The sequence below is a fragment of the Eschscholzia californica genome, unplaced genomic scaffold, assembly GCF_041429995.1.
Source record: "Eschscholzia californica isolate CP2 unplaced genomic scaffold, dmEscCali1.0.p SCAF_3, whole genome shotgun sequence".
NCBI classification, from domain to species: Eukaryota; Viridiplantae; Streptophyta; class Magnoliopsida; order Ranunculales; family Papaveraceae; genus Eschscholzia; species Eschscholzia californica.
The window spans coordinates 11,693,594-11,717,925 of record NW_028238420.1 but is presented as its reverse complement, the minus strand read 5'-3'; the positions used below and the strand labels follow the sequence as shown (position 1 = coordinate 11,717,925).

At 35.7% G+C, this 24,332-nt stretch overlaps 2 protein-coding genes across 2 annotated transcripts; both read right to left on the bottom strand.

Annotated features, from left to right (window-relative positions):
• Nucleotides 1-3,604: 3,604 nt before the first annotated feature.
• LOC147548425 (Cytochrome P450 superfamily protein) lies at nucleotides 3,605-8,433 on the bottom strand. The gene is made up of 9 exons (XM_086668922.1): nucleotides 8,084-8,433; nucleotides 6,952-7,209; nucleotides 6,547-6,871; nucleotides 5,574-5,984; nucleotides 5,193-5,276; nucleotides 4,963-5,041; nucleotides 4,520-4,641; nucleotides 4,275-4,402; nucleotides 3,605-3,903 (listed from the first exon to the last, which is right to left on the bottom strand). The coding sequence occupies exons 2-9, from the start codon at nucleotides 7,176-7,178 to the stop codon at nucleotides 3,783-3,785; spliced, it is 1,497 nt and encodes a 498-aa protein (XP_086525048.1). The 5' UTR covers nucleotides 7,179-7,209; nucleotides 8,084-8,433; the 3' UTR covers nucleotides 3,605-3,782.
• A 5,190-nt stretch (nucleotides 8,434-13,623) lies between these two features.
• Nucleotides 13,624-17,805, bottom strand: LOC147548424 (mitochondrial intermembrane space import and assembly protein 40 homolog). The gene is made up of 4 exons (XM_086671415.1): nucleotides 17,523-17,805; nucleotides 15,002-15,033; nucleotides 14,780-14,905; nucleotides 13,624-14,128 (listed from the first exon to the last, which is right to left on the bottom strand). Exons 1-4 carry the CDS (start codon nucleotides 17,632-17,634, stop codon nucleotides 13,955-13,957), a joined length of 444 nt encoding a protein of 147 aa, XP_086527541.1. The 5' UTR covers nucleotides 17,635-17,805; the 3' UTR covers nucleotides 13,624-13,954.
• Nucleotides 17,806-24,332: the final 6,527 nt, after the last annotated feature.

Here is a 24,332-nt window from a genome sequence, read left to right as displayed (position 1 = left end):
TTAGAAACCGCCTTCAACCAAACTGCCCAATTTGGTTTCTAACTTTCTCAAACCGCCTCAATCAAGAAACCACCCTCTCACATATATCCTGATGAAAGACTATGAGAATAAAACAAAAGAGTAGTGATAAAGTCACCTAATTTATAGGCAGATTTGAGAGGGAATTTCAAATCTAACATCTCGAATTTCCTTGCAATCTGGAACACAAGTCAAAAAGTCGACCAACCTGTCATTGATCTGGGATCCCCTCCCAAATCTGCCTAAAAATTCAGTGCTCACGTAGTTTCCTTAAGGCTCTGTTTGATTTGTGCGAAAATATTTGAGTGTGAAAATGAATCTTTTTCGATGGAAAAGAATCAACTTTTTCACAAGTGAAATTATGTTTAAAGTGTTGGATAAGGAGTAGGAGAATAAGGGTTGTCTTTCGAAAGTAATGTATAAGTTGGATTTGTATGGAGGTGCTTTTATAAGTAATATATAAATTGGACTTTTAGGGGTGTCTAGAGAATTTCGTCTTTTCTTCTCTACCCCAAATTTATAGAGATAACAGAGAACGCGTCCAACATATTCAACAGCTAGAGCAAGAAAAGTAATAAAGGTAGTTAAAGTTAACCGAAACTTAACTAATGAAGTAATGCATAAGTCGACTTTCTCATTCTATTGTGTCACGTAACAAGCCGACACTAAGTTAATTTACCGAAACTTAACATTATTTAAACTTTAGGAAAGAGAACTTTCCTTTCTTACTCTCTACTTAACCTATAAGAATGTCATTCAGACCACATAAAGTTAAAAATGTCATTTTGATATTATCAAGAGTAATAATGTCATTTTGACAACTAAGCCATAAGGGTAAAATGTCAATTTGATATTATAAAATGGTAAAAATGTAATTTTGGTTGTATAAAGCTAAAATGTCATTTTGACAACTTTGTAAACATGTCATTCGGTAAGAAGGACAAAAATGTCATTTGGTAAGAAAGACAAAAATGTCATTTGGTAAATGTATAAGTAAAAGCTTATTTTGTTAAATTTTACGGGTAAAAATGTCATTTTGAACATATATGAAGATAAATATTGTGTTACAAGTATCCGAATATATGATTAATTACAACAAATCTAATATCTTTTATTCCAAAAATTCTCATCCAAAATTTAAACGTCTCATTATGAAAACTCTAAAAGTCAAATATGCTTCCACTTCGGAAAAATACCTGGGAACTCAACTCTTCATAGATCCTCAGAAGACTAAAGTTTTTAACTCTATCCTCGATCAAATAAATAATAAATTATCTAAATGGAATCATGCATTCCTTTCTCAGGCTGAGCGCACGGTAGTTATTTCGACCGTAGCAGCAGCCATTTCCCGATATCAGATGCAATGCTTTGCTCTTCCGAAGAGGACAAGTAAACGCATAGCGACTTCTCAAAAGTCTTTCTGGTGGGGAAAATCCAAAGGTATATGTACCAAAGCTTGGTCATATATTTGTCAGCCGAAAAAGCTAGGAGGGTTAGGCATTCACCATCCGCATCTGGATAATCAAGCCCTACTTAGCAAGCTGGCTTGGCGTCTCAAGACTGATTCAGATGCAATTTGGGTGAAATTCCTCAAAGCTAAGTATTTCCATCAATCTGATCACCCAGGTCCGGCGAAAGCTTATCACTCCTGGATATGGAAAACTCTGAGAAGGCATTATGATCTCATAGATAGTCACATCACGTGGGAAGTTCATTCAGGAGATAACATTAATATTTGGAAAGATAATTGGATTCCGGGAGAAGTCCAACAACTTCAAAACACTAATAACTCAGGTTTGAATAAAGTGTCTGAACTAATTTGTAATAACAATTGGGATGAAAACATCCTCAGACAAACATTCTCTGATAATATTTGTAATCTGATTAGAGCTATTCCGATTCAACATGAAGGAATAGATAAAATGAAATGGAAGCTAACGCAATCAGGAAATTTCACGGTTAAATCCATGTATCAGCATCTTAGCTCAGGCGACCAATCTTCTTCTCTAGGAGAAATTAACTGGAGTTTCATTTGGACATTACCCACTATTCCTCGAATCCAACTTTTCATATGGAAAATATGTACGAAAGCACTTCCAGTGAGACAACGCATAGGTAAATACATCGGAAATATAACTCATTGTCCAAACTGTACAGAAATCGAATCGATAGAACATGCTCTCTTGTATTGTCCAATAGCTAAGAGAATATGGTTTCACTTTAACTTTATTTCAGAACACATCCCTTCGGTTTCTGAATGGATTATGTCTTGGCAAAATCAGGATCAAACCAATTGTACTATCGACAATATTCATTTCGCAACAATATTATGGTACATATGGAAAACGAGATGTGACCACTGCTTTCAACAATCGGTTTATGATGTGAATATAGTAATAGAATTGATCAAAACTTTTCCTAAAATTAGTGCAGAAAAAGTGAATCATGATAAAGTTGTCAATTCTAAATGGCAACCTCCGACTCAGCCTTTTGTAAAAATTAACGTTGATGCATCTTTTGTTAATGTGGTTCAAATAATAGGAACTAGTCTGATTGTTCATGATTATAGGTCAAAGTTTATCTCTGCAAGCGTGAATATTGGAAGAGCAAGGAACATCGAGGAAGGAGAGGCTTTAGCCATACTGAACGGTATTACTTGGGCAAAAGAAAACAATTATATGCAGGTCATCATTGAAAGTGACAATATAAATCTGATCAAACATTTGAATAACTCAAAGCATCAAGTTCAATGGCAATCACTAGTACACATTCGGCAAATCAGGAACGTAAAGAAGGAGATGCAACAGGTAAAATTCAATTACATCAAGCGGGATCAGAATACTCAAGCGGACAAGTTAGCGAAATGGGCGCGTCGAAAGGAAAGAGTAAAAAGGTGGAATTGTATTCTGTATTTTCTTCTTAATATGTATTGTAATGAGACTCTGCTTTAGTTGAATAATATATATACCTTTAACAAAACAAAAAAAGTATCCGAATATATTAAAATATTTTTATTTTTATTTCTACTTCCATGGAAACTTATTCCGCGGGGGAGCAAGGAACTAAAAGTGGACTATTTCATGGAAATAGATTCCCTAGATAATTAAAGCTATGGAATTATACTTCGTATCAAACGGGGGAAATACCTATTTCATGAAAATTCTTTGATTTCTATAGAAATATGAGATATCAAACACACCCTTAAATTTGATAAGATTATGATTTAATTTAAAGTCTAAAAATTATTTAAAGTTTTAAATAAACTAATTGAGAAAGACTGACTCTGAATATATGTTTGTGTGAATTAATTATCATTGTTTTTCTTCTTACAAGCAACTAAACTTTCTTTTGATGGTTTAAGCATGCTGCATGCTCTTACCACCTAGAATATCATCCTCACCAAAAAAAAATGCTAGACTGCTGAAAAAATGGGCCGACCACATGTCAAAAGCTGACGTGGTTGCTTGGTTGGATCTCATTGGACGGGCCGTGGAGAAAGATAAACAACCCGTCCAGTGGTAGCCAGTCACATTAGCTTTCGGCCTGTATATTTTCGGGCAGTTTAGAGTTGTTGCACCAAAAATAATTTTATTCTAAGACTTTATTGCCATTGATTGAAAAATTTGACAAACAGTAAATCCTTACTGTTGATATCTCAAGGTGAGAATACATAATGAAAAGGAGATTTCAGAATGTACAAAAAGAAAACGTAAAGGCATATACATATCGTAGATAACGATAAATAATAAATACAATATATAAGATTACTCGTTCATATCGATGGTAGAAGTATCCTCCATCCTCTTCCTTATGCGAATATGGAGGCCATTTACTAGTCGAGCTGATGGGAAGAAAGACATTCTATCCTCTTTTACCTGGGTCCACCTGCTCATCATAAATTTTATTTAGTTAACTATTTCAGGTACTTCTACATGGACAAAAGAAGTCAACTACTAAATTCATTTTTTAACCAGCCAAAAAAAGTTTGTATTTTAAGCTGGATGTCGACAAATATAACAAAATGATTTATGTCGGCACACATGACAGCATGTCCTATGGCTAATAAGACAAGGGGTAAATTGTCATTTTACACCTGTGAACGATGATTTTGTCCCTTGTCTTATATGAGGCGGTCAGCTTGGACCGAACATACATCATTCTCCCAAACTTAACATATAGAGCTAGACTCACACATAATTCGTATAGTAATTTTATATGAAGTTGTAAGAAATGGAGAGAGTCAGAGAAAGAGGTACGTGTATCGGGTGAGAAAGAAATGAAGAAAGCTAGATATTTGAAGGCGGGCCAATTCAGCACCAGGACAAAACCTAGCTCCTCCTCCAAATGGTGCATAATATGGACTACTTCTCCATTTTCTCTTTTCCTGCATCAATCATTCATGTCTTCATAATTAATATCAAATTACCAACTGCTTAATTTCTTCAACATATATACATATAATATATATGAGGGTGTGGTGGGTGGAGAAGTAGCTAGTAACCTGGCAGTCAGGGTCCATCCATCTCCAAGGATTGAAAATGGTAGCTCCCTTGTAAAAGCTCTCATCCAAGTGAATTGCTGACAGAAATGGCACCACAAAGCACCCTTTTGGTATAACAAAATCTGCCCAAACACATTTTCCACCCAACATGATTAGCTACTCACTATTTTCTATTTTTCTAACTTAGAAGGCAAGAGGTTATTGTTAGTTAATTAATTTCGGGAGTCGTACTCATCTTCGTCTATTGTTTATTCCGTTTGAATGTATCGACAATGAACTTCTGAGTTCAAGTTATATATGAGCTTCGAAGTTTAACCATTCATTTGTCAATGAGAATGCTAATTATACTCAAACGCCTTTAATTTCTAGCTTAATTGGGTGTATAAGGCCATGGGTTCGAGCGTGATATAAATCTTTGCTATGAAAAAATATATATATTTCACCTTGATATTCGACATCTTCTTTCGCCTCCCTCATCAACCATATTGCTATTCCCCCTATTCGAAGTGTTTCATCAATCACCTGCAAATGCAATGAAGTATATTGAGTTTGAATTCATGACATGACAACGGTACGTATACTAAATACTTAATAGACATCTAAAATGTAATGCCCTCAATCAATATATAGGAATTTCTTATGTACTATAAACCAAGTCTTCATCACAACTTACACATTGAGTGAAAGGCATAGCTTTGTAATCCTCCCAACTAAGCAAGTCTTCATCACAACTTCTTTTCAACCCATCATGTTCTGCCTGTTTTAAATATCACCTTAAGTTAAATTCTTCATTAACAAATGTAAATAAACCTCTAATAATCACAACAACAAAAATGTTATTTGGTCTGAAAATGGGGGGTCAGGCTCCGCCCGAAAGCTGATGTGGTTGACTCCCATTGGTCTGGACATGTGGAGAGAAAAACGCCCAGAATCCCAGACCAATGGAAGCTAACCACATCAGTTTCCAGCTAAAATCGGACCCCATTTTCAGGCGAAATAGCATTTGTGTTACAATAATAATAATATATAATTAAGTATAAATTAGCAAACTTACCAAAATTTGCTTAAGAGCCATAGGACATTGAGAGAGGAAATAAATAGCAAAAAGCATAGTTTTGGCAGTGGTTTCATTTCCAGCAAATAATAAGTTGATTATGAAGTCCCCTACTGCTTCATCCGGTAAGCTTTCTTCCTCTATTAACCTTCCAAGTACACCATAATTATGGGCATCACCGGTTACAGGTGAATTTTGACTTTGACTAGTCCTGATTCTTTTCATTGTCATGTGAATCTTTTTAATAATATTTTCCCTTGCTTTCATGGCAGTGTGGTAAGTAAAACCAGGCAAATTGATAGGAATAGAAAGACAACCATCTACAAAGTCTGAAAAGTAATTAGCCATTTCATTTACTTCAATTTCACTTGATGCTCCAAATAGTTGGTTCACCATCAAATTGATAGCCACCTATAATACAAAAGTTAAATTTAATTAACCCAGTATTTTTTTTTTCCACTGTGGAGACCAAGGTTCGAAATCGAATTTGACTGTATCAGAAAAAAAAAATTGAATATTTGTAGATTTATATTATTCGTCTATAACGTAACCGTGGTTTGTTTAGGAAGTCGTTACGCGTAACTATAGGGAACAAGAAAAGCTAGGTTTACTTTGGGCAGAAATTATATGTGGGTTGTCGTGATTCACTGCTCAATGGATCAGAATCACCCGAAACACGAATCACAACAACACCCATAAGATTTCTGCCAAGAGTCTTCCTATTTTTCTTGTTCCCTAGTATTTTTTTAATCGTAAATAAAAATGAAGCTAGAAAATAGGTGTGATTTTCACTCGCAGTGTACAACATTGTTGGAGTATCGACACTTTCCAGACGCAATATCTGATACTCAGCAGTTGTGTTTGATATCTATATTCGTACTATTATGTTAATATATTGTAGTGATTTAACTAATGGATTGAAATTTGTTAATAACTTAAGATAATAGTATCTAGTGAATTAGTTAATACTTGCCTTTCTGCAAACATCTTGTAGAAGAATAAGTTGATTATCATGAAAGTTGTTGAGAGTTTGAATCATAACCATTTGAATGTCCTTGAGGAAATGAAACTTGAGCTTCTCTAACCTCATCATATTTGATGCTATACCATGGAGTTTCCTTTGTTGATCTCCATGAACTGTTATCACTCCATTCTTTCCAACTAAATCCCTAAATGATTTTGGATAACTCGATTGAAATAATTTCCCTTCGTTTTGCATTATAAACCGGTTAAAAGCTGGATCAGCCGATACTACGGCCCATTTCCCAAATAAGCTACATGAGAATATCCTTCCAAACCTGCACAAAATGAGATGTTGTTTACACCATAATTACATTGTTCTGTGGAGTCCACACGAAGATGATAAACTTTAACTTACCTTTTGACTTGGGCCTCAACAAAAGTAGGTGGGTGAGAGCTTGCAACAGCATTATACCAATTAATGCTATCCCCAATTAACGGCCACCCTCTACTCCCCGGAGGCAATTTACGAGCACCTTCTCCGGTTGTTTTATTTTTCTTACCCAAAATTTTAATGAGGAAAATGGAGAAGAACAATGTACACCCAATTATTGAAGCGTAAGAAACGTAGTAACTCTCTTCCATTCTACTTTGAGGGATATGAGATCCTACAGACCTATAAGGAATTGAGGGAAATAAAGAGAAGTAGTATGAAACTTATATACTCCATAGTTTTTTAATTAACAAGTGTTTGTGAAGATGGTGAAGAAAATGAACCAATAAAAGCATTTTTTTGCAAATGGAGTATAAAAATTAATCATGGACATGATTATGTTGGTTGTGGAATTCTACTTAGTTGGTTCTCTATGAGAGATTATTCTCAACATAGTCGTCTAAGTTGTCTATATACCTAATGAATAGTATGTGTAGCAATTGGTTTTATTCTCTGTGGTCTTCCATCTCAAATCCGATGTCTACAAATTGAGTTGCCATTTGACATGAGTTACTTAATTCCTGTAACAATCGTGGTCTATGTAGGACTATTCTCTTCTAGTATATGTATTATCCTTAATGAGCTAGTTCGGCATGATAATTACACGACATGTCCACTGAGCATTTGATCATATGGCATGTGTATTTCGAAAGAATGAAATAAACTCAAAAAGTAGATTGTTTATAACATGTTATATTCCAACTAGCTTTAAGGGTATGAAAACGAATCTTAAAGACCATGACAGGAGACTCTAAAGGTCATAAAAACTACGGTTGATTTGTTAAATATATCTATATGTACATTACTTGGGACGTTTAATGGAGAAGGTAAACTACCATCTTTAAGACTTAAACCCCAAGCATTTAAGTTTGTAGAGGAGATACACATCTATTGGGGCACAATCTCATGTTAGTTTGTGAGAATTTATATGTATATATAGCTAGGAACAACTCTATAGTAGACTATTGTATGGAAACTATTATGAGAATATAAGTAATTGAACTATAAATAGATTGTTCATGTTTTCGAGTATGAACGAAAAGATAGATGAAAGTACCTCGAATATTTGAGTTGATGAAGATGACTAGTTAATCATCAGACCATGTAAGCATAAAGCTGAAAACAAAATCCAACTCCCTCCAAATTTAAGCATAGAAAGAGAGAAATGGGTCATATTGTTAGTGAACTTCTTTGTCTATATATGTAATCCAAATGATGCAATCTCCCTTTACCTGTGGGAGATATATTAGTTTAACTTAAGATTCAAACAAAACCCATAAAATTAGAGAGTGGGGGGGAGAGAAAGAGTGATCTTCAAGTTGAGAGAAAGAAGGAAGGAGGGAGGAGAGTTTGTTGACTAATTTATTAATTAAGCTTCTATTTGATTTAGTAGTAACTAACTTTTGTTTATAGTTTTGTTTAGTTATTATTATATATGAGCATAATGGACAGCTTTAGCTTGAGAGGATATGTTTGACCTTTTGACCTCATCTAGCTTAGCTTAGGCTTAGGTAGCTTGATTTATTAACTACCACTCTACATATTATAACAAACATGGCAACTATTTAAGCCTTAGATTTGAATGGGTTCCATCAATGGAGTCAGATATTATCATTCAACCAAAATGAACTTTTTGTACTACAATACAATTTTCAACAGCAAAAACAAAAATTCACATTTCTACCTCATTTATTTCTCTTATTCCAATGTCATCTTCAATACGAGCAGTATTACGAATATACTCTATTTTGAAACTCAAACTATTTCTACCTTATTAATCTTCTTGGAAAGTATTTCGTTGTTCTTTTACTATATCATTATCTCCCCATTTACTCAATGGTAAATATGGTAAAAATAGTATGTAAATTGATACTCTTGTAACCTTGCATTTTTTCAAATAGTTAACCTTATATTTTTTTTTTTCAAATAGTTAACCTTGCATTTTTTTCAAATAGTTACCTAATTTTGGGGATGAAACATAGCCATGTTTTTAGGTATTGAGGTCAAAACAAACCCCTCAAATCCAGCCCTAACTTCTAATTTTTATTTTTCACCCAATTAAGAAGCTTGTGCTTTGAAAATTGACAGTGAAGTTTTAAGCGTACTTCACGCGGTACGCTATTTACCATTGGATCCCACGTAAATTTGATTATATATTTGGTCCTTCGTAACTGTGTGAAAGTGTTGCGTCAAAACAAATAGTAATTTTTTGTGAAATTTAGACAACAACTTAATTAGTAATTTCCCCATCGAGCCAATTCAAACTTGGCCAGATTTTCAATCTTGCTAAGAAATTGTTTCTTTTATTTTTTTCGCTGAAGAAATTGTTCCATAGAATGAGAGATATATAACATTTTCAATAAGGTCACTAGTGGAACCTAGACTCTCGGTCCAAGTAACATTATTTTCCTAATAAGGTCACTCTAACTTTTAGAGTTTGAGTGTTGTATTTGAGATGCCCTTAGACTTCCATTACAAAAGGAACAGATTATTTACAAGAGGGAGAGAAAAAGATAATCCCACCCATTTAACTTCCTCAAGCTTATTATTTCTCTTGCAATTCTTTTTGAAGATCTAAGCATTTTCTTTTTCGGGTGATGTGAAACACATGTAGTTGTTAAACACATCACGCTTGAGTCTAGTTCTTATACTCTGTTAATTTTGTAATCATCAATATCAAAATTAATTAACAGAACATTGAAAATCTAAACATTATACTTTTTTTTTTTTATTAATATATAGATCACCTTTGTTCCTATATGAGACTATTCTCACTCATATCAATAGCAACCGCGTGTCTTACATTCCTACTTATAATTTTAATAGATTCCTATCAACAAATACTTACGAATATCTACTCGGTTAAACGAACTTATAAGCCAAGCCGGCAACGAAAGTGAGCTAATAAGACAAAAAAAAAATTCTTTTTTTGTGTATGACTAATAAGACAAAATTGATAAATAAAGGTAAGAAGCACCTTGGACTTCTTAGATTCTTAATTATAAAAATGTAATTGTCAGTTAAGAGACTTCCCACAATTTCCATTTAAAAATTAAGGAAATAAGCATAGAGCAGAGCATGTCTAGTGGTGCAAACACATTCCACATCTCATCTTCCAACTTGTTTAATTTAAAACATAATATCCCACTTAGATTTCCAGCTTTCACGTTTCCTCTTTTAATTCATAATAACTTCTTCTCTACAGTTAGATCTTAGTTGTCATTCCTTGCCATTTTATAATTGGGAGATTTCTTCTTCCACCCTACTATTTTTCTCTATATCACTCCACTTGACTTTACACCTCACTTGCATCATTCCACAAGAATTCAGATAGTGTTTGTTGTTGCTTTTCATTCTATGAATATGATTCATCTAGCTCCCATGAATCTAAATGGACTTCAAATCAATATAGTTCATCTATTCAGACGAGTCACACATCATAAGTAAAATAAAAATAAACATTTTAAAATCTAATATAAGTACACTCATACCTCAAGTTTAAAGAAAGAAAAAAAAAAAAAAAAAAAAAAATCGTCAGTAACTTCACATTCATGCTAAATAATTCATTCAAGAATCGCATTGTAAAAACTAGTCACATCAAAACTCACATGAGTTTTTAAAACAACTTATTGCATTTTTTTAGTCATCAATTTACATATAATTTGGAGCGAGTTTTAGAAATTTATAATGCTACAAGTTAATGGGGTTTCTGTTTGGCCCGTAATTTTTCCTGTCTATCCTCCTAATTTATACGAAATATTGAGACAAATCTATTTTTAAAGTTAATGGGTTTTCTCCTAATTTATAATTCAAAACTATCTTTTTAAATATTTTACCTCTCTTGCAACTTTTTTTTCCTTTGTTTCTTTCATCTTTCTTCTTTCTCCTATGAATAATACTTTTCCACAACTTTCTTCATCACTTTCATCAGAACTTGAAACTCTAACAAAATTATCGTTTTTTTATTGTTTTTGTATCTCCTCTCCTTCTTTTCTATCTCATATCCGTCTTCTCTTCCATTTCCATCAGTCATCATCACCATAAAGTACCCATTAACCAATACCGCGTACAAAATCGTCTTTTCTCAAAATCAAATTTTGCGTTACAATAAGAGTTAATTCTGTTTTGGCCCCTATAAGTGTTTGTTAGGTAATTTTGACCTTCTAAGGCAAAAAGCCAACTTTTTGGAAATACTCTAAGGGGCCAAAATTAAATTAATCCTAAAAAACTTTTCAAACGTTTAAATTCACCTTATCTCTTCTTCTCTCCTCCATTTCATCACTAATCTCCTCCACTTCCTCTCTCCCTCTCTCCACCTTACCATCTTCTCTAACGAAGGTCGGCCGACCACTTTTTCCTCCTACCCTTCAAACATTAAAAAAATGATTTCTTCTTCTTTTATTTTCTCTCTCTTCTTGTTCCTCTCTTTTCTCTATCTCCTTCTCTTATATCTTTCTCTCTTTACTCTCTTCAGCGACGGGGAAGATCCCCCTTTGTCGACTATTTCTTTTACCAGACCTACGCTTGGATCTGGAGTTCCAGGTCCAAACGATCCAGTTTCTAAACCTTCAGGATCTGGGTTACCAAACCGCTGGCGAAGGGAGCTCCTCCTATTTATCGGAGAGTGTAAAGAGAGAAAAGATGGAGAAGAGGGAGAAGAGAAAGAAGTGAAGAGACTTATTAGAAAAAAAAAATGCAAATATATTTTTTTCGTTTTGAAATTTGAATGTCGCCCGAAAAAATCGGAATATTCTTTATCGGAAAAGAGGATAAGGTGGAGAGAGGGAGAGATGAAGTGGGGGAGAAAAGTGATCAAAAGGGAGAATGATAAACGAATTGTATTTAAATGTTTGAAGATTTTTTATGACTAATTACCTTATGGCCCCTAAAGATATTTTCGAGAAAAATTGAAACCTTTTGTGTCTTTGAGGACCAAATCGAATTGCTAGACACTTTAATACCAAAACAGCGAGTTGGTCACAAATTGAAGGTCTTAATCAGAATTAACCCTTATCTTAACTTGACATTAGCTCTAGATAGACAAGTGTAGGCGAGTAGTGGTCGGACAAGTTTTCCATTTTTATATTTCTTGCCAACTTTGATGACATCTAGAACTTGACCATTGATGAAAACTAACATTATGATTGTCATAAGGTCACATGGAAACGCATTAATGGTTGCTCAAATAATTCTCAACAACAAATTATTGTTTTTAGTATCTAGGCATCCATGTTAAACCCTCGGAGCCTATGTTACTTGCATCTTTTATCTAGGTTCTACTACTTGAGGCTTGAGCTTCAAGGTTTTGTGGTGATAGTCCATTTCATTTTTTTTCTTTCTTAAAAATTAAGAAATAGTCCATTTCATTATTTCAAACAATCCCCTAGACTGAAGAACTCTCTAGATATTATATCATTCTCTATACAGAGATATGTACCTATTTGTTTAATTTTGAACTTGGAAGACGACATAGGTGAAATAACGGGTCTCTCCACAAAACGAGCTTCGCATATGGATGGCAATGCCGAACTTGTGGTACAATCAAGTACGGAGGTATAATTCGTGTCTACAAGATACAAAAGAAGATAAATTTAAGAGATGCAATTTTAGCAATTAAAGAATGGTGTATTCTAAAAAAAATACCCTCTTCCCTTATTATATAGTCTGTGTCAGCATACTACTGTAAAACTTTAGTTCGTTCAAAAGTCATAACAATGAAAAAAACAATCCAAATTTCTCCAACTTGCATCAGACCCATATAAATTTTTATAAATTCATCGAAAATCTCCCTCTACTTCATCTAGACAATGTCCTTCAAAGAAAAACAACTAGATTTATGTACATGTTAGTCTAAGGGTTATGTGTGATATACATTAAGCAGTTAACTTGAGAAAGAAACCAAGCAATCCAAACTTGCTTCTTTGAAGCATTCCTCAATTTATTTGTTGTTTCACTCTCACACCAAGATGAAGAAAAATATACTGAAATCATGCAGTTCTTCCAAGAAACCCTTTTTTAAATCCATGAACAAGAAGAAGAAAAGGAATCGGAACGAGCATGTATCAATTATTAAAGGATTTAAGGAGCAAGGGGACATGAAATAACAGAAAAAGAATTAGTTTTGTTAGTTCAAGTATTTAGATGAGATTTTGAATGTCAACATATAAAGTAGTTGGGCTACTAACAGACCACATTGAGAAAGAAATCCTCAACTAGTAATCAAGTTTCGATTGTGTCCTCCTATTGTCTAAATATGAGTCAAGCCGACTCAGAACCCAAATAAACTATCATCATAACATAAAAGGAAACACTTTGTCACTGCCATAGTGACTTATCCGAATCAGCTATCGTGATTTTCAGAAGCTTGTGAGAAGATTTTTAGTCTCGAAAGGATCATCTATACAAAAGTTATTAGTTTCTAATAACGTTTCTACCTATAATCAGAATTCAGAACAAGTGCAACTTGCTTTAACAAAACAAATCTGGTGGTAGTGTCTTGAATTTAGGAGACACCTGCTTGGTTTCAACTTCCAGATGCTGTTTGGTTTGGTCATCAGAATCTCAATGTTCATAAATCATAACTAATAACAAATAATATCATATCAATGTCATTATTGCATTTAAGATAACTGCTATCGACCATGTTTTCCCAATCAACTTGCTGCATTAATATGATAACATGGCAAACGTATTTAGCGAGCAAGATTCGTCCTACATAAAGATATACTAATTTCTACTTAAAGATAATTCAAATTGCAAAATACCAATTTTGACAGGTTATATCGGCTCTTATGAATTTTGGGTAGGGGAGAAAATAAGCAATTTCGAAGAGAACAACTAATATTAAGTCTCGTTCCAAGTTGACAAAGAATTGGTTTGTGTAAAAATGATAGTAGCTTCTTACAGCTTAACAGTTACGCACGGGCTTTTACAGCTTGCTTTGTGGTTCTTTGGCCCATCTAGGTGGGATGATTTTGTATTCATTAGTATGCTCTTCCTCTTTCTTGACCTCCTCTTCATTTAACACATCTTTTGAGAAAGCGTCAGGGTTTGTTTTGATGCAATTCTGTAAAGCAATAAATGGATGGACGCAATCCGAGCCCTACAAAATAGCAGCATATATACTGACTATTAGTATATCAAAGTAATCACCCGATTGAAATACAACCCCATTCGAGCTTATCTTACAAAATGGACCGACTACTCAGACCTAGGTATTCCTCACATGTCACAATAAACACAAATAAACACAGAAAATTGACAACCTTATTTTGGAAAGAGGCACAATCTAGTAAATTGTTCTACTAGGAGGAAGTTGTGGCTGTACATCTACATATGTACAACAAAGATATGTACCACAAGAGAAAAAGATATGTACCACAAGAGAAAAAGATATGTACCAAACAGGGCTGATACAACAAAGATAACCTGTACAATTTGGGCATCGGTGAAACTTGCTGATATATAGGGATGCATCTATGGGATGTTCAATCTCAATTCCCTCGAGCAATATGAAAATCAAACATGTCAACTGCAGCCTCAGTGGCCAATAAACTACCCGTCACTAAGTATCAAATATTTAGAAATTTTTTTTTTTGCAGAGAACCCTATAAGAATATTATTCACCATTGCCAGAGTCCAATCACATCAAAGTTGGCACATGAAAGCCAAAAGTAGGAGGATCACACTGTTTAACGAGTAACAGCCTATAAGTAAAAGCTCACGTTGATATATCAGATATAACCATTCTAACCTTTTCATCAGTTGTACTCTTTAGAAAACAGACAAAAGCCTCCGAGAACTGAGTACCACATGGACCACTCCTTAATTCAGCTATACAAGGGCATTCTAGGGCTTTCTGTGCCTTTGCATCAAGAGACTGAAGAATAGCAAATACATTGAGAAGACAAACTGCAATGAAAGCTTTAAGCTTTTTCAGAAAAACAAGTCAAAACTAACCACAAAGAGCACTGACCTCATTCTCTTCGCCACCAAATGCAGTAGCTTCTGCAAAAGGTAATAATGTTGTGGTTACTAGTTAGTACTATGTAAACACCATAATATTTCAGTATCCAGTAAGAGTGAAGGGAAGAATGCACTTCCTTAGAAGTAAAATCTTAACAAAATATGTAACATTTGAATAAACAAGGACATCAAAATAGAACATGCATCGTAATCAATAATCATTCAAGAGATTTCTTCAGGCATAGTATCATCTTTGGACAAATAAACATTGGGCATCCTTGATGATTAATAATGCGAAAACCATACGACCCAAAAATCCATACCTCTGTAAGAAATTGAAACAGGACGAACTCATCTTAAGTTGAAAATTGGGCCCATCAAAACCAAGACATTTATTTAGCATCAATGCTTGATATTATCTGATTACTTCACGTCTTCACAGTTTTCATTGTAACTTAGCAGTGATTAGCAAGAAGGCTTTACTGCCAGACAAAGGTGTCGCGACTCAACAGTCAAGAATAGTACATATTCAATTTGAGAGGACACAGTAAATTCCAAAATGATATTATATGAACCATATCCATGGCAGATTTCATTGTTATATGATTTATGCTTTTGCTCTCTTAGTTGTGTTTTGTCGGTCGCCACAATTGCGAAAGAATTCAATTAAGGTCTAGAAAAATGTGCTTCGATATTTTTGTATTCCAAGGGAGAGATAATATTGTCCAAAGCTTTCTACTAAGTTTTCATATTGCCATTAGTAATCATTATCATGATGTATCTGTAACTTAATTATATATTTTTTTTAATACTACCACGGAGAATTAGAAATGTCGAAGTAATCCCTAGATGTTACAAATTTTTCAAATATTTCAATTGAAGGGGCCATCTACCTTACTTGTAGCTAAGTACGTGGGCTCGAAAGTCGGGCTCAACTCAGCAAGACTTGAGTTTCAAGCAGAGCGTGTCACTCGCCACAAGGAAGCTGCTCTCCCAGGCAATTTCTTGATATACGTTATACAAATATGTTAAGTTAAAAATAATATTTCTTGTATAAAAAAGGAATAATATGCAGCCTTTGGTACTAATATAATTCCAAAATCCAAAGTTCCATAACTAGAAGAAAAAAGTAACAAGCTAAAAGATCATCAAAACTTAATTGTCTAACAAACACAAGTACGAAGAACTACTAGACTTTAATGTCTTCATCCATATATTTTATACTTCACAACTACAGGGAAAGAATCAACAAAGAAACAACAAGAAATTATCAAGCTCCTGCCAAGTTTGTCAAACTCAACTTGGGTGAGCTCTCCTCGAACTCCATCAACTCTAGTCCAAGGTACTCGGGAGTAACTTAAGGATCACCAACAAAGGTGGTACTTCGAAGAGATATCTCCTAGGATTTGAGTACGGGGGAAGTTGAGCATACATGCTTACATATGCAAGCTAACTAATACCATAACTAGTACGTGCAAATAGAATTTCACACATCGCTTCTCTTAAAGAACTTTCTGTGCCCTTCTTTTGAATAAGGTTCTACGGATAAAATGGTAATCAGAAAGCATATTGAGTTAACATGAGAGGAAGCAAAAAATATGATCACCATACAACATTTTTCAGGTAATTGAGGGGTGCATTGGATGAGACGATGAGTGTTCCCTTAAAGAAGCTAAGAAAACCTTTGACTTTAGGAGAGAGAGAGAGGAATTTGGAGCTTAAAACGAGAACCCCGTCGTCTGAAATTTCGCAAAACACGGAGCATCTAACAGATATAAAAAATCTATGAGAGGCAGGTCAGCGACACAGGAATTATGACTTTACGCGTGACTTGGTGAGGAGAGTGAATAACTGCAATGGCGCATGTGCCTTTACACAAAAAACTTACTCCTATCAGTAAAATGCTAGTAGGCTGTCTAATGGACCAAGAATGGGAAGACACATTGCCCACATTGCATCTTAAGATGGAATTCATGGGACTGAAGTTGCACCAAACAGGATCAAGAAGTACATTTTCCAGTCGATATTGTGGGTCCGGACCTCCTCCCCACCGAATTGTCACCTCCCACAATAACTAACCATATATAAACCAACGCCAGGGAAAACAAAACTCCAATTCATCTTCGTCAATGAAGACAAAATGTATAAATGGATATAATTCATTCCTAGATCGAGAATTACTATTTGGAAATGATTTTCTTGATACCTTAAGTCAGTGTAAAATTGCATGGAAATGTTTAATGTGAGTTGAAAAATCTAGTGAAAAATGTAATTCATCTTACAAATTGTCAATCAAGAAGCACCCTATTTACTACTAAACACAATCATCATCATCATCATCATCATCCCCAAAAAGAGGTGGAATTTTAGTGAAATGCATCAAACCCTTATTGTGTTTTACAGAAAATATAATGAATCCTTTAAATTTTTATCTTCCCCATTGTTCAATCATGAAAATCGAATCACTACAGTTTCATTACTAAGTAGAAGAAACTGAAATCAGGGTTATTATAATTTTTAGAAAGACAAACCTGCAATTAAATCTTCAATAGAAGTTGATGGTGAAGGATTCTTTCTTACAGAAGAAGCTTCTTGGTTACTAGGATTGTCATCAGAGATGTTACTACTCTGACCTTGACCCATCGACAATAAGATCAGTAAATGAAGATTAAAAATTTTAGGGCAAGTGAAACGGATTGCAGAAGAAAGATACAGTAGTAGTTACTCTCTGATTCGTCAGCGTTCGTAATTGGCTACTAAAGGCTCCGGAAGAACCAGTACTAATTCCTAACACTTTGGGAACCACAATTAATGGTTCTCAAAACCGGATTTGGAGTCCCCCACGAGCAAACCTATTTGGGAGCCCGCCCCCAGCCCTATTGCTCCTACACGAGAACCCCTGGGCTGAGCTCACTCAATATCTGTGAGTCCCTCCCTTCATGCTCCAACCCCCCCCACCCCCCCCCCCCCCCCCCAAGAGCGAAACCAACCTGGGTGGGGCTGGGCTCCCAAATTCAAATTTTGGGAGCCCAGCCCCACCACTCCAACCCGGGAGCCCTGGGCCTGGGCCTGGTCTGGGTTCCCGGTGGGGTTGGGAGCCCCCCAGTCCAGGCTCCCAAATATAATACCGTTGGGCGTCCCTAACGGCAACGCTAGTAGTGGGGAGTACTACCCATCACCTCTTTCTCTCCATTTTTGTTCATCTCTCTATCAATTTCTCTCTACAACTTCTCTCTATCTTCTCTCTATCCAATCCATCTTCCCTATTCATCTTCAACTTTGTATCATCTTTTTCTAACTTCAATGACTAGTCAAACTCCCAATATAACACTAATGAAAGCTTTAGCAATAATGAAAGCTTTGTAGACATGTTACATAATTACGAGGAAGTTGGTTTATCGAATGATGGGGTCGAAGAAACTTTTGATTTTAATGAAACGCTGAATTCATCAGTGACTCCTAAGCGTTATACTCATGTAGATGATAATCTGCTCGTTAATGCTTATTTACATATTGCCACCGATGCGATTATTGGCAATGATCAAAGAGCGGGTACTTTTGAGAACAAGATTGTCGAACACTTCAACGAGCGTACAAACAAAAATGGTGCTCCAAAGGATCTTAAATGTCATTGGAGCGAAATTAACAAGCAATGTGCGAAGTTTTGTGGTCATTTGTCATTGTTGCAAAGGAACTCAAAAAGCGAAAAAAATGATGATGATCGGGTAATTACTATTATTACATTTTGACAACATTATGATTTAGTTTTGACAACATATTTGAAATTCAAATTCTTATTTTGCAGTTGAAGTCCGCATATGAATTGTTTAAACAAAACAATGGCGACAAACCTTTTAAGTTCGAACATTGTTATAAAATTTTGAAAGACCATCCCAAATGTTCATCAAACTTATCTCAATCTACGTCAAACAAAAGAAAACCTTCTTTGGATCAAGACGAAGGATCTCTCTCTACAAACCAATAAAGACCACTTGAAAGAAAAGCAAGCAAGGAGGCTAGAGATAAAGCCAAAAGTGGTGAAAGTTCTACAGTAATTGAGTTTTGGAAGGAGAGAAATGCAAATCAGGAGACTAGAGATAAATTTCTCAATGACTCTATAAATGCGCAAAAAGAAAGTCTAGACCTTCAAAACAAACAATTACACGTGAAAAACAAAGAATTAGACGTGCAAAACAAACAATTAGACGTGCAAAACAACGTTCAACGCCTAAAAGAAGAAAATCTTCAGATGCAAATTGAGGTAGACTTGATGGACAAAGATACTTCAAACATGAATCCAGGACAACTTGTTATTCATAGTAAATTGTTGACAAACTGAATGAATGGGAATTAGATTAGTTTTAAATTTTTTTCATAGTTCTATTTTAGTTGTTTTAATTATGAATTTTAATTATGAATTAAATCTTAATTAACTTTAATGAAATTTATAATTTGGGTTTGGGAGCCCGACGCTGGAATTGAGAAAAGAACCGGGGGGCTCCCAAAATTGGGAGCCCCCACATTGTACTCGCTCTTAAGGCAAGTCCAACGTGGGGCTCGGGCTCCCAATTTTGGGAGCCCATAAAATTTGGGAGTCCCCGATTTTTTTAACTCGAAAGTTCAAATTATGTACATGTGTGGGGTAAGTGTGTGGGATTTGTGTTTCAATTTTCAAACATGTAATTATTGACTATAAAACTTAAAATTTTAAATGTTTGTTGGGGGAGATATCGTCGTAGAAATGTCTGCTCGTCTTGGTCGAGTTAAAAGCACATAAGTTCATACACAATTAAAGACAGATCTTATAGAGCATTTGTGGAATACCAAAGATCACAACGACGACTGACAAAACTTTTTATCGTTAATTTACTTGTTTTTTTGTATTTCGGTTTATATATATTTCAGTTTAATATGTATTTGGCTTTTCAATCAGTGAAATATCTATTAAAAAATTTTACATTTAATTTTTTTTTAAAACACATCTATATTTAAACAAAAAACTTAAAAAAAAAAAAAAAGAAAATGTGAAAGTGGGGTGGCCTAAGTGGCCATTGGGAGTTAGTTCCCAACGGTTGGGAACTCCCAACAGTAATATATAGGGTTTGGAGCCCGGGAGCGTGGGACTCCCGGGTTGGAGCAACCCAAGGTTGGGTTGGGGATTCCAAATTTGAATTTGGGAGCCTAGCCCATGCACATTAGAGTTGCTCTAACTAGTTGTTGGGAAGGTCCAACGGCTAGTTTGGGGTAGTTTCCTAGAAAAGGGATCTACCCCACCAGTTATTCGTAAGGTCCAATGGCTAGTTTCGGCCTTTCGGGTAATCTCTATTTTTTAAAAAATCTGCAATTAAATCCACCATAACCGAACAGAACTATCCTCCCTCTCTCACTAACCCATTCTTCCTTTCTGCTTCAACAACCAACTTCTCGGGAGGTCTTGATTTTTTCACTTGGCTAGGGTCTTTCTTTTGCAACTCAATATCCTTCTTCATGATGTGACACGAAAATGTCACATTTAAGGAGCCTAACATAGACTAATTAGTTCTTTCCGAGTGTTATTTGTAATATTTTATGTGTTTTTCTTGTTTAGGTACCATATTTGGAATAAAGAACTTAATTCGGAATAAAGGGAGCGAATTATCACTATCATTTCATGTGCCCAAAACGAGATAAAAAGACTTCAAGCAAATCAAACGAGAAGAGGAGTCAAAGACGAGTCCAACGGTGAAAACGGAAGTCAATTCCGAGTTCGGACGGGGAAGTTGTGAAAGAAAGAAGTCAAAGTTCGGTCTTAAAACAAGGATTCCATAAAGGCAATCCTTGGATTTCTAGTTGAGAAGCCCACAACCAAGCCCAAGAGCCCAAAGAAGAATGACAAGGAAATATTATATGAGCACCCTCTCTTTATGGACTCAAGTTTGAGTCAAAGTCAAGTCTTGACCTAGGGTTTGAGTCAAAACGAGGGGTTCATCACTATTCATCTTCTTCATTCTTAGAATACACAAGTGGGGAAGGCAAGAAAGGAGAGAGAAAGAGGCAAGAGGGTTAGGGTTCTTCATCATCAAGGAGGGTTTGCTAGAGAGAAGAAAGAGAGAAGAAGGAGGTAGGAGTAGCCGGCCTTAGCTTGGCCGGCCAAGCTAGGCCGGCCAAGCAAGGCCGGCACTACAAGAGCTCGGGCAGCCATGGAAGGATAGGCATGGGACAGCAGCTCGGGACAGCACTCATCAACAGCCCGAGCTGCATCTTAGAAGGTGGAACACGGGACGTGTCTATGGAGCAGCAGCAGCCGCGACCTGCAGCAGCGACCGGAGCGACCTGCAGCAGCGACCGGAGCAAGGACGCGTCCACGGGAAGCTTCCACAGCAGCAAGGACGCGTCCACGGGAAGCTTCACATGCTCCGGGACGCATCTGCAGGCGCGCACAAGGCTCGGACAGCACTCATTTGGCCGGATCTTGATTTTTGGCCGGATTTCTTCACTCTTTGACCGGATTTTTATGAGTTTTCCGGCAACCTTCTTGATCCGAAACCTTAGGGCTTTTGCTCCCCATCATCTTGGCTAGCTTCCCATGTAGTTTGATTTGATTTTGGACCAGAAATTTCTAGAGAGAGAAAGCTAGGGTTAGCTTTAATGGAGGTTGTGATCTAAATGGAGAAAATGATGGTGGTCTGATGAGACATGAAAATGTCTCATTGGAATCTCTTAACTCGGGTTAGTTAGTCCAGTTCGAACGGTTATTATGATGATTTGTTTGATTTTCTTTCTCAGGTCTCATTTACGGAGTTCGATGCAAAAACATCGTGATAAAGACGTACTTGAGGGGCATTTTGGTCATTTTAATGACAAGGGTATTTTGGTTAATATTAGTGCTCATGTGAAAGTAGAGTCCAATACGAATCTATCGGCGAAAGCGGAAGTGGAATCGGAGTCTGGATCAGGGAGATAGTCCAAGTCAAAGTTGGAGTCGAAATCATTTGACCAAGTCAGCTACTTGACACGTGGCGACCAACCAGACGGCGAGGGATGTGTTTTCGGTACACAGGTGGGTCTGAGTGGGACATTTTTGGGATCTTCTCTAAGCTTTAATCACGTACACTTCATAGCACGTTACTACGATACATCCTCCGGAAAGTACGATATCTAACGGTTGGTTTTTCTGCGTTGCACATGGCATGAAGTCACACGAAATTAACCTGCTACCTACCACACTGTATCACTTCTAATGTGCCAGATTGTAACAGCCCGTTAGTCACTAGATTGTTGGGAACCCTTTTCCTTTTATCATCAACATTCCTTTTCAAAACAAAAGGTAAAACCTAATTTAATATACAGTAGAGTGAGATATATGGAAGGAGGTTTTTGGAGGGATTTTCAACTCTTTTAAAAAGGAAAGAAGACAAACAAAGATGAAGGAGAGATAACTGGATCAGTCTCACTCCTTATCACAACTAACTCACGGTTGTTCCCATATTAATAATAGCAAGTTTTTATTCTCTCTCCTCTCATATCTATCTTGAGAGATTTCTTTCTTTAAAAGAAAGAGAACAGAGAAGGTTGAAAAGAAAAGAGTGAAGATGGGATTTGGAATCGATCAAAGAATTGTGAAGAGTATCTAGAGAGAAATCAGAGGCGTTGATGGAAGAGATATGTTCAAAGAAAGAGATTCGAGCAAGATTATGGAGATTTACAGAGATGGAAAGCAAGAGAGATTCGGCTGGTAGAGATTGATATGGATACATTTTCTGGGATTCTCTTCCTTTATCTCTCTCTGATCTCAATCTTCTAGGAAATTTTCTAAAACAGTTTTAGAGAGACAGATTTGAGAAGAGATTCTCTGTGATAAATGAAGGAAGGAAGATTTCATTCGATTGAAGGAAGGAGACAGAGAAAGAAGATAATCTCTAGAGAGAAGGAAAGAAATTTAAAATCAAAACCGAGAGAGATTGGAGAGGTGGTCGACTGGTTGAGGTTATTATAAAACAGAGAAAGAATAAAGTGAAGATCATCTCATCTTTGGGGGGCTGAAGCCTCTTTGTAGCTCAACCAATAGAAAAATCAGAGAGAGAGTAACAGAAATTTGTAGAGAGAGATTATCATTGATTTTTATCTTATTCTTCTTCTGTATCTTTTCTTAGTGAGAGAGAGAGATTAACAGAAGTTGTAGTGAGAGAAAGAATTCAAACAGATTGCTGTAGAGAGAGAGAGGAAGAAAGAGATCATAAATTCAAACATTGATTATCATTTTATGTGTTCTTTTGTTTCTGTTTTGACTATTTTAGTGAGAGAGAGAGAGAGAGAGAGGAAAAACAGAGAAATACAAAGATTATAAGAAGTTAAATACAGTAAAGAGAGAGAGAAATCAGTGAGGAAGATGAGAAAAATGGTGAGAAAATAGTTTTCCCACAGGGAATCCGTTTCCGGGAAGATGAGAAAATCGTTTTCCCTGAGGGTGCGTTTGGCAGAATTCTGGGAAAACAGAAGGAAATCATTTCCCTAAGGCCCTGTTTGGTTTGGAAATAGCGAAAAAGTTAAGTTTTCTTACTCTTTTACTTATATAACTTTAAATGTTTATCTCTTCCAGCATGATTAGCTAAAATCTTGTCTATCTAGGGTTTAGATGAAGTCCAAAATTAATTTTATCGATATGATTTGTTGATAAATTTTATTGTTTTTTCATGATAAAATCTTCCGGATTTTTAGACCATTCATGGACTAAAATCTGAGTTATATGAAGAATTTGCTAATTAAATCATAACAAATCGTCGTTAGAATTTTTAGAAGGATGGATTCGAAACCCCTAGACTTCTCCCCCCATTTGAGTTCATCTTTTTATTTGTTTTAATATTTTATATATTTTATTACCAAAACCTCTTCAAAACCAAAAACCGAGTTACTTCCAAGTCTTAGAATAGGTTTCACTTAGTCTCTGAGGAACGAATCGGTCTTACCGGAAATTACAACTTGACACCCGTGCACTTGCGGGTGTAGACCTATTTAGGGTAACCTTTCTAGGCCCATCATGGTCGCTATGGGGAACCCAGAAAATTGCTAAGGGGAGATCGGCTGCAACTAAAAACTCATATTTTCCGACGATCTTAGCCTCGAACCACATCGAAAAAGGGGGATTCTCTCATAATTTCCTTTCCATTTCTTATTCAATCACCATGTTTAGCTAACTTTAGTGTATCGATTATATGAGATGAAATGTGATGAATTCGTGATTATGTTTAATATGATTTGATGTTTTGATTATGAATTGATGTTCATTTAATTCGATTATCGTTTTGATAGTATTTTCATGTGTCTTGTCAAGCACTTCGCATAGTTAATAGACGAAACGAAGT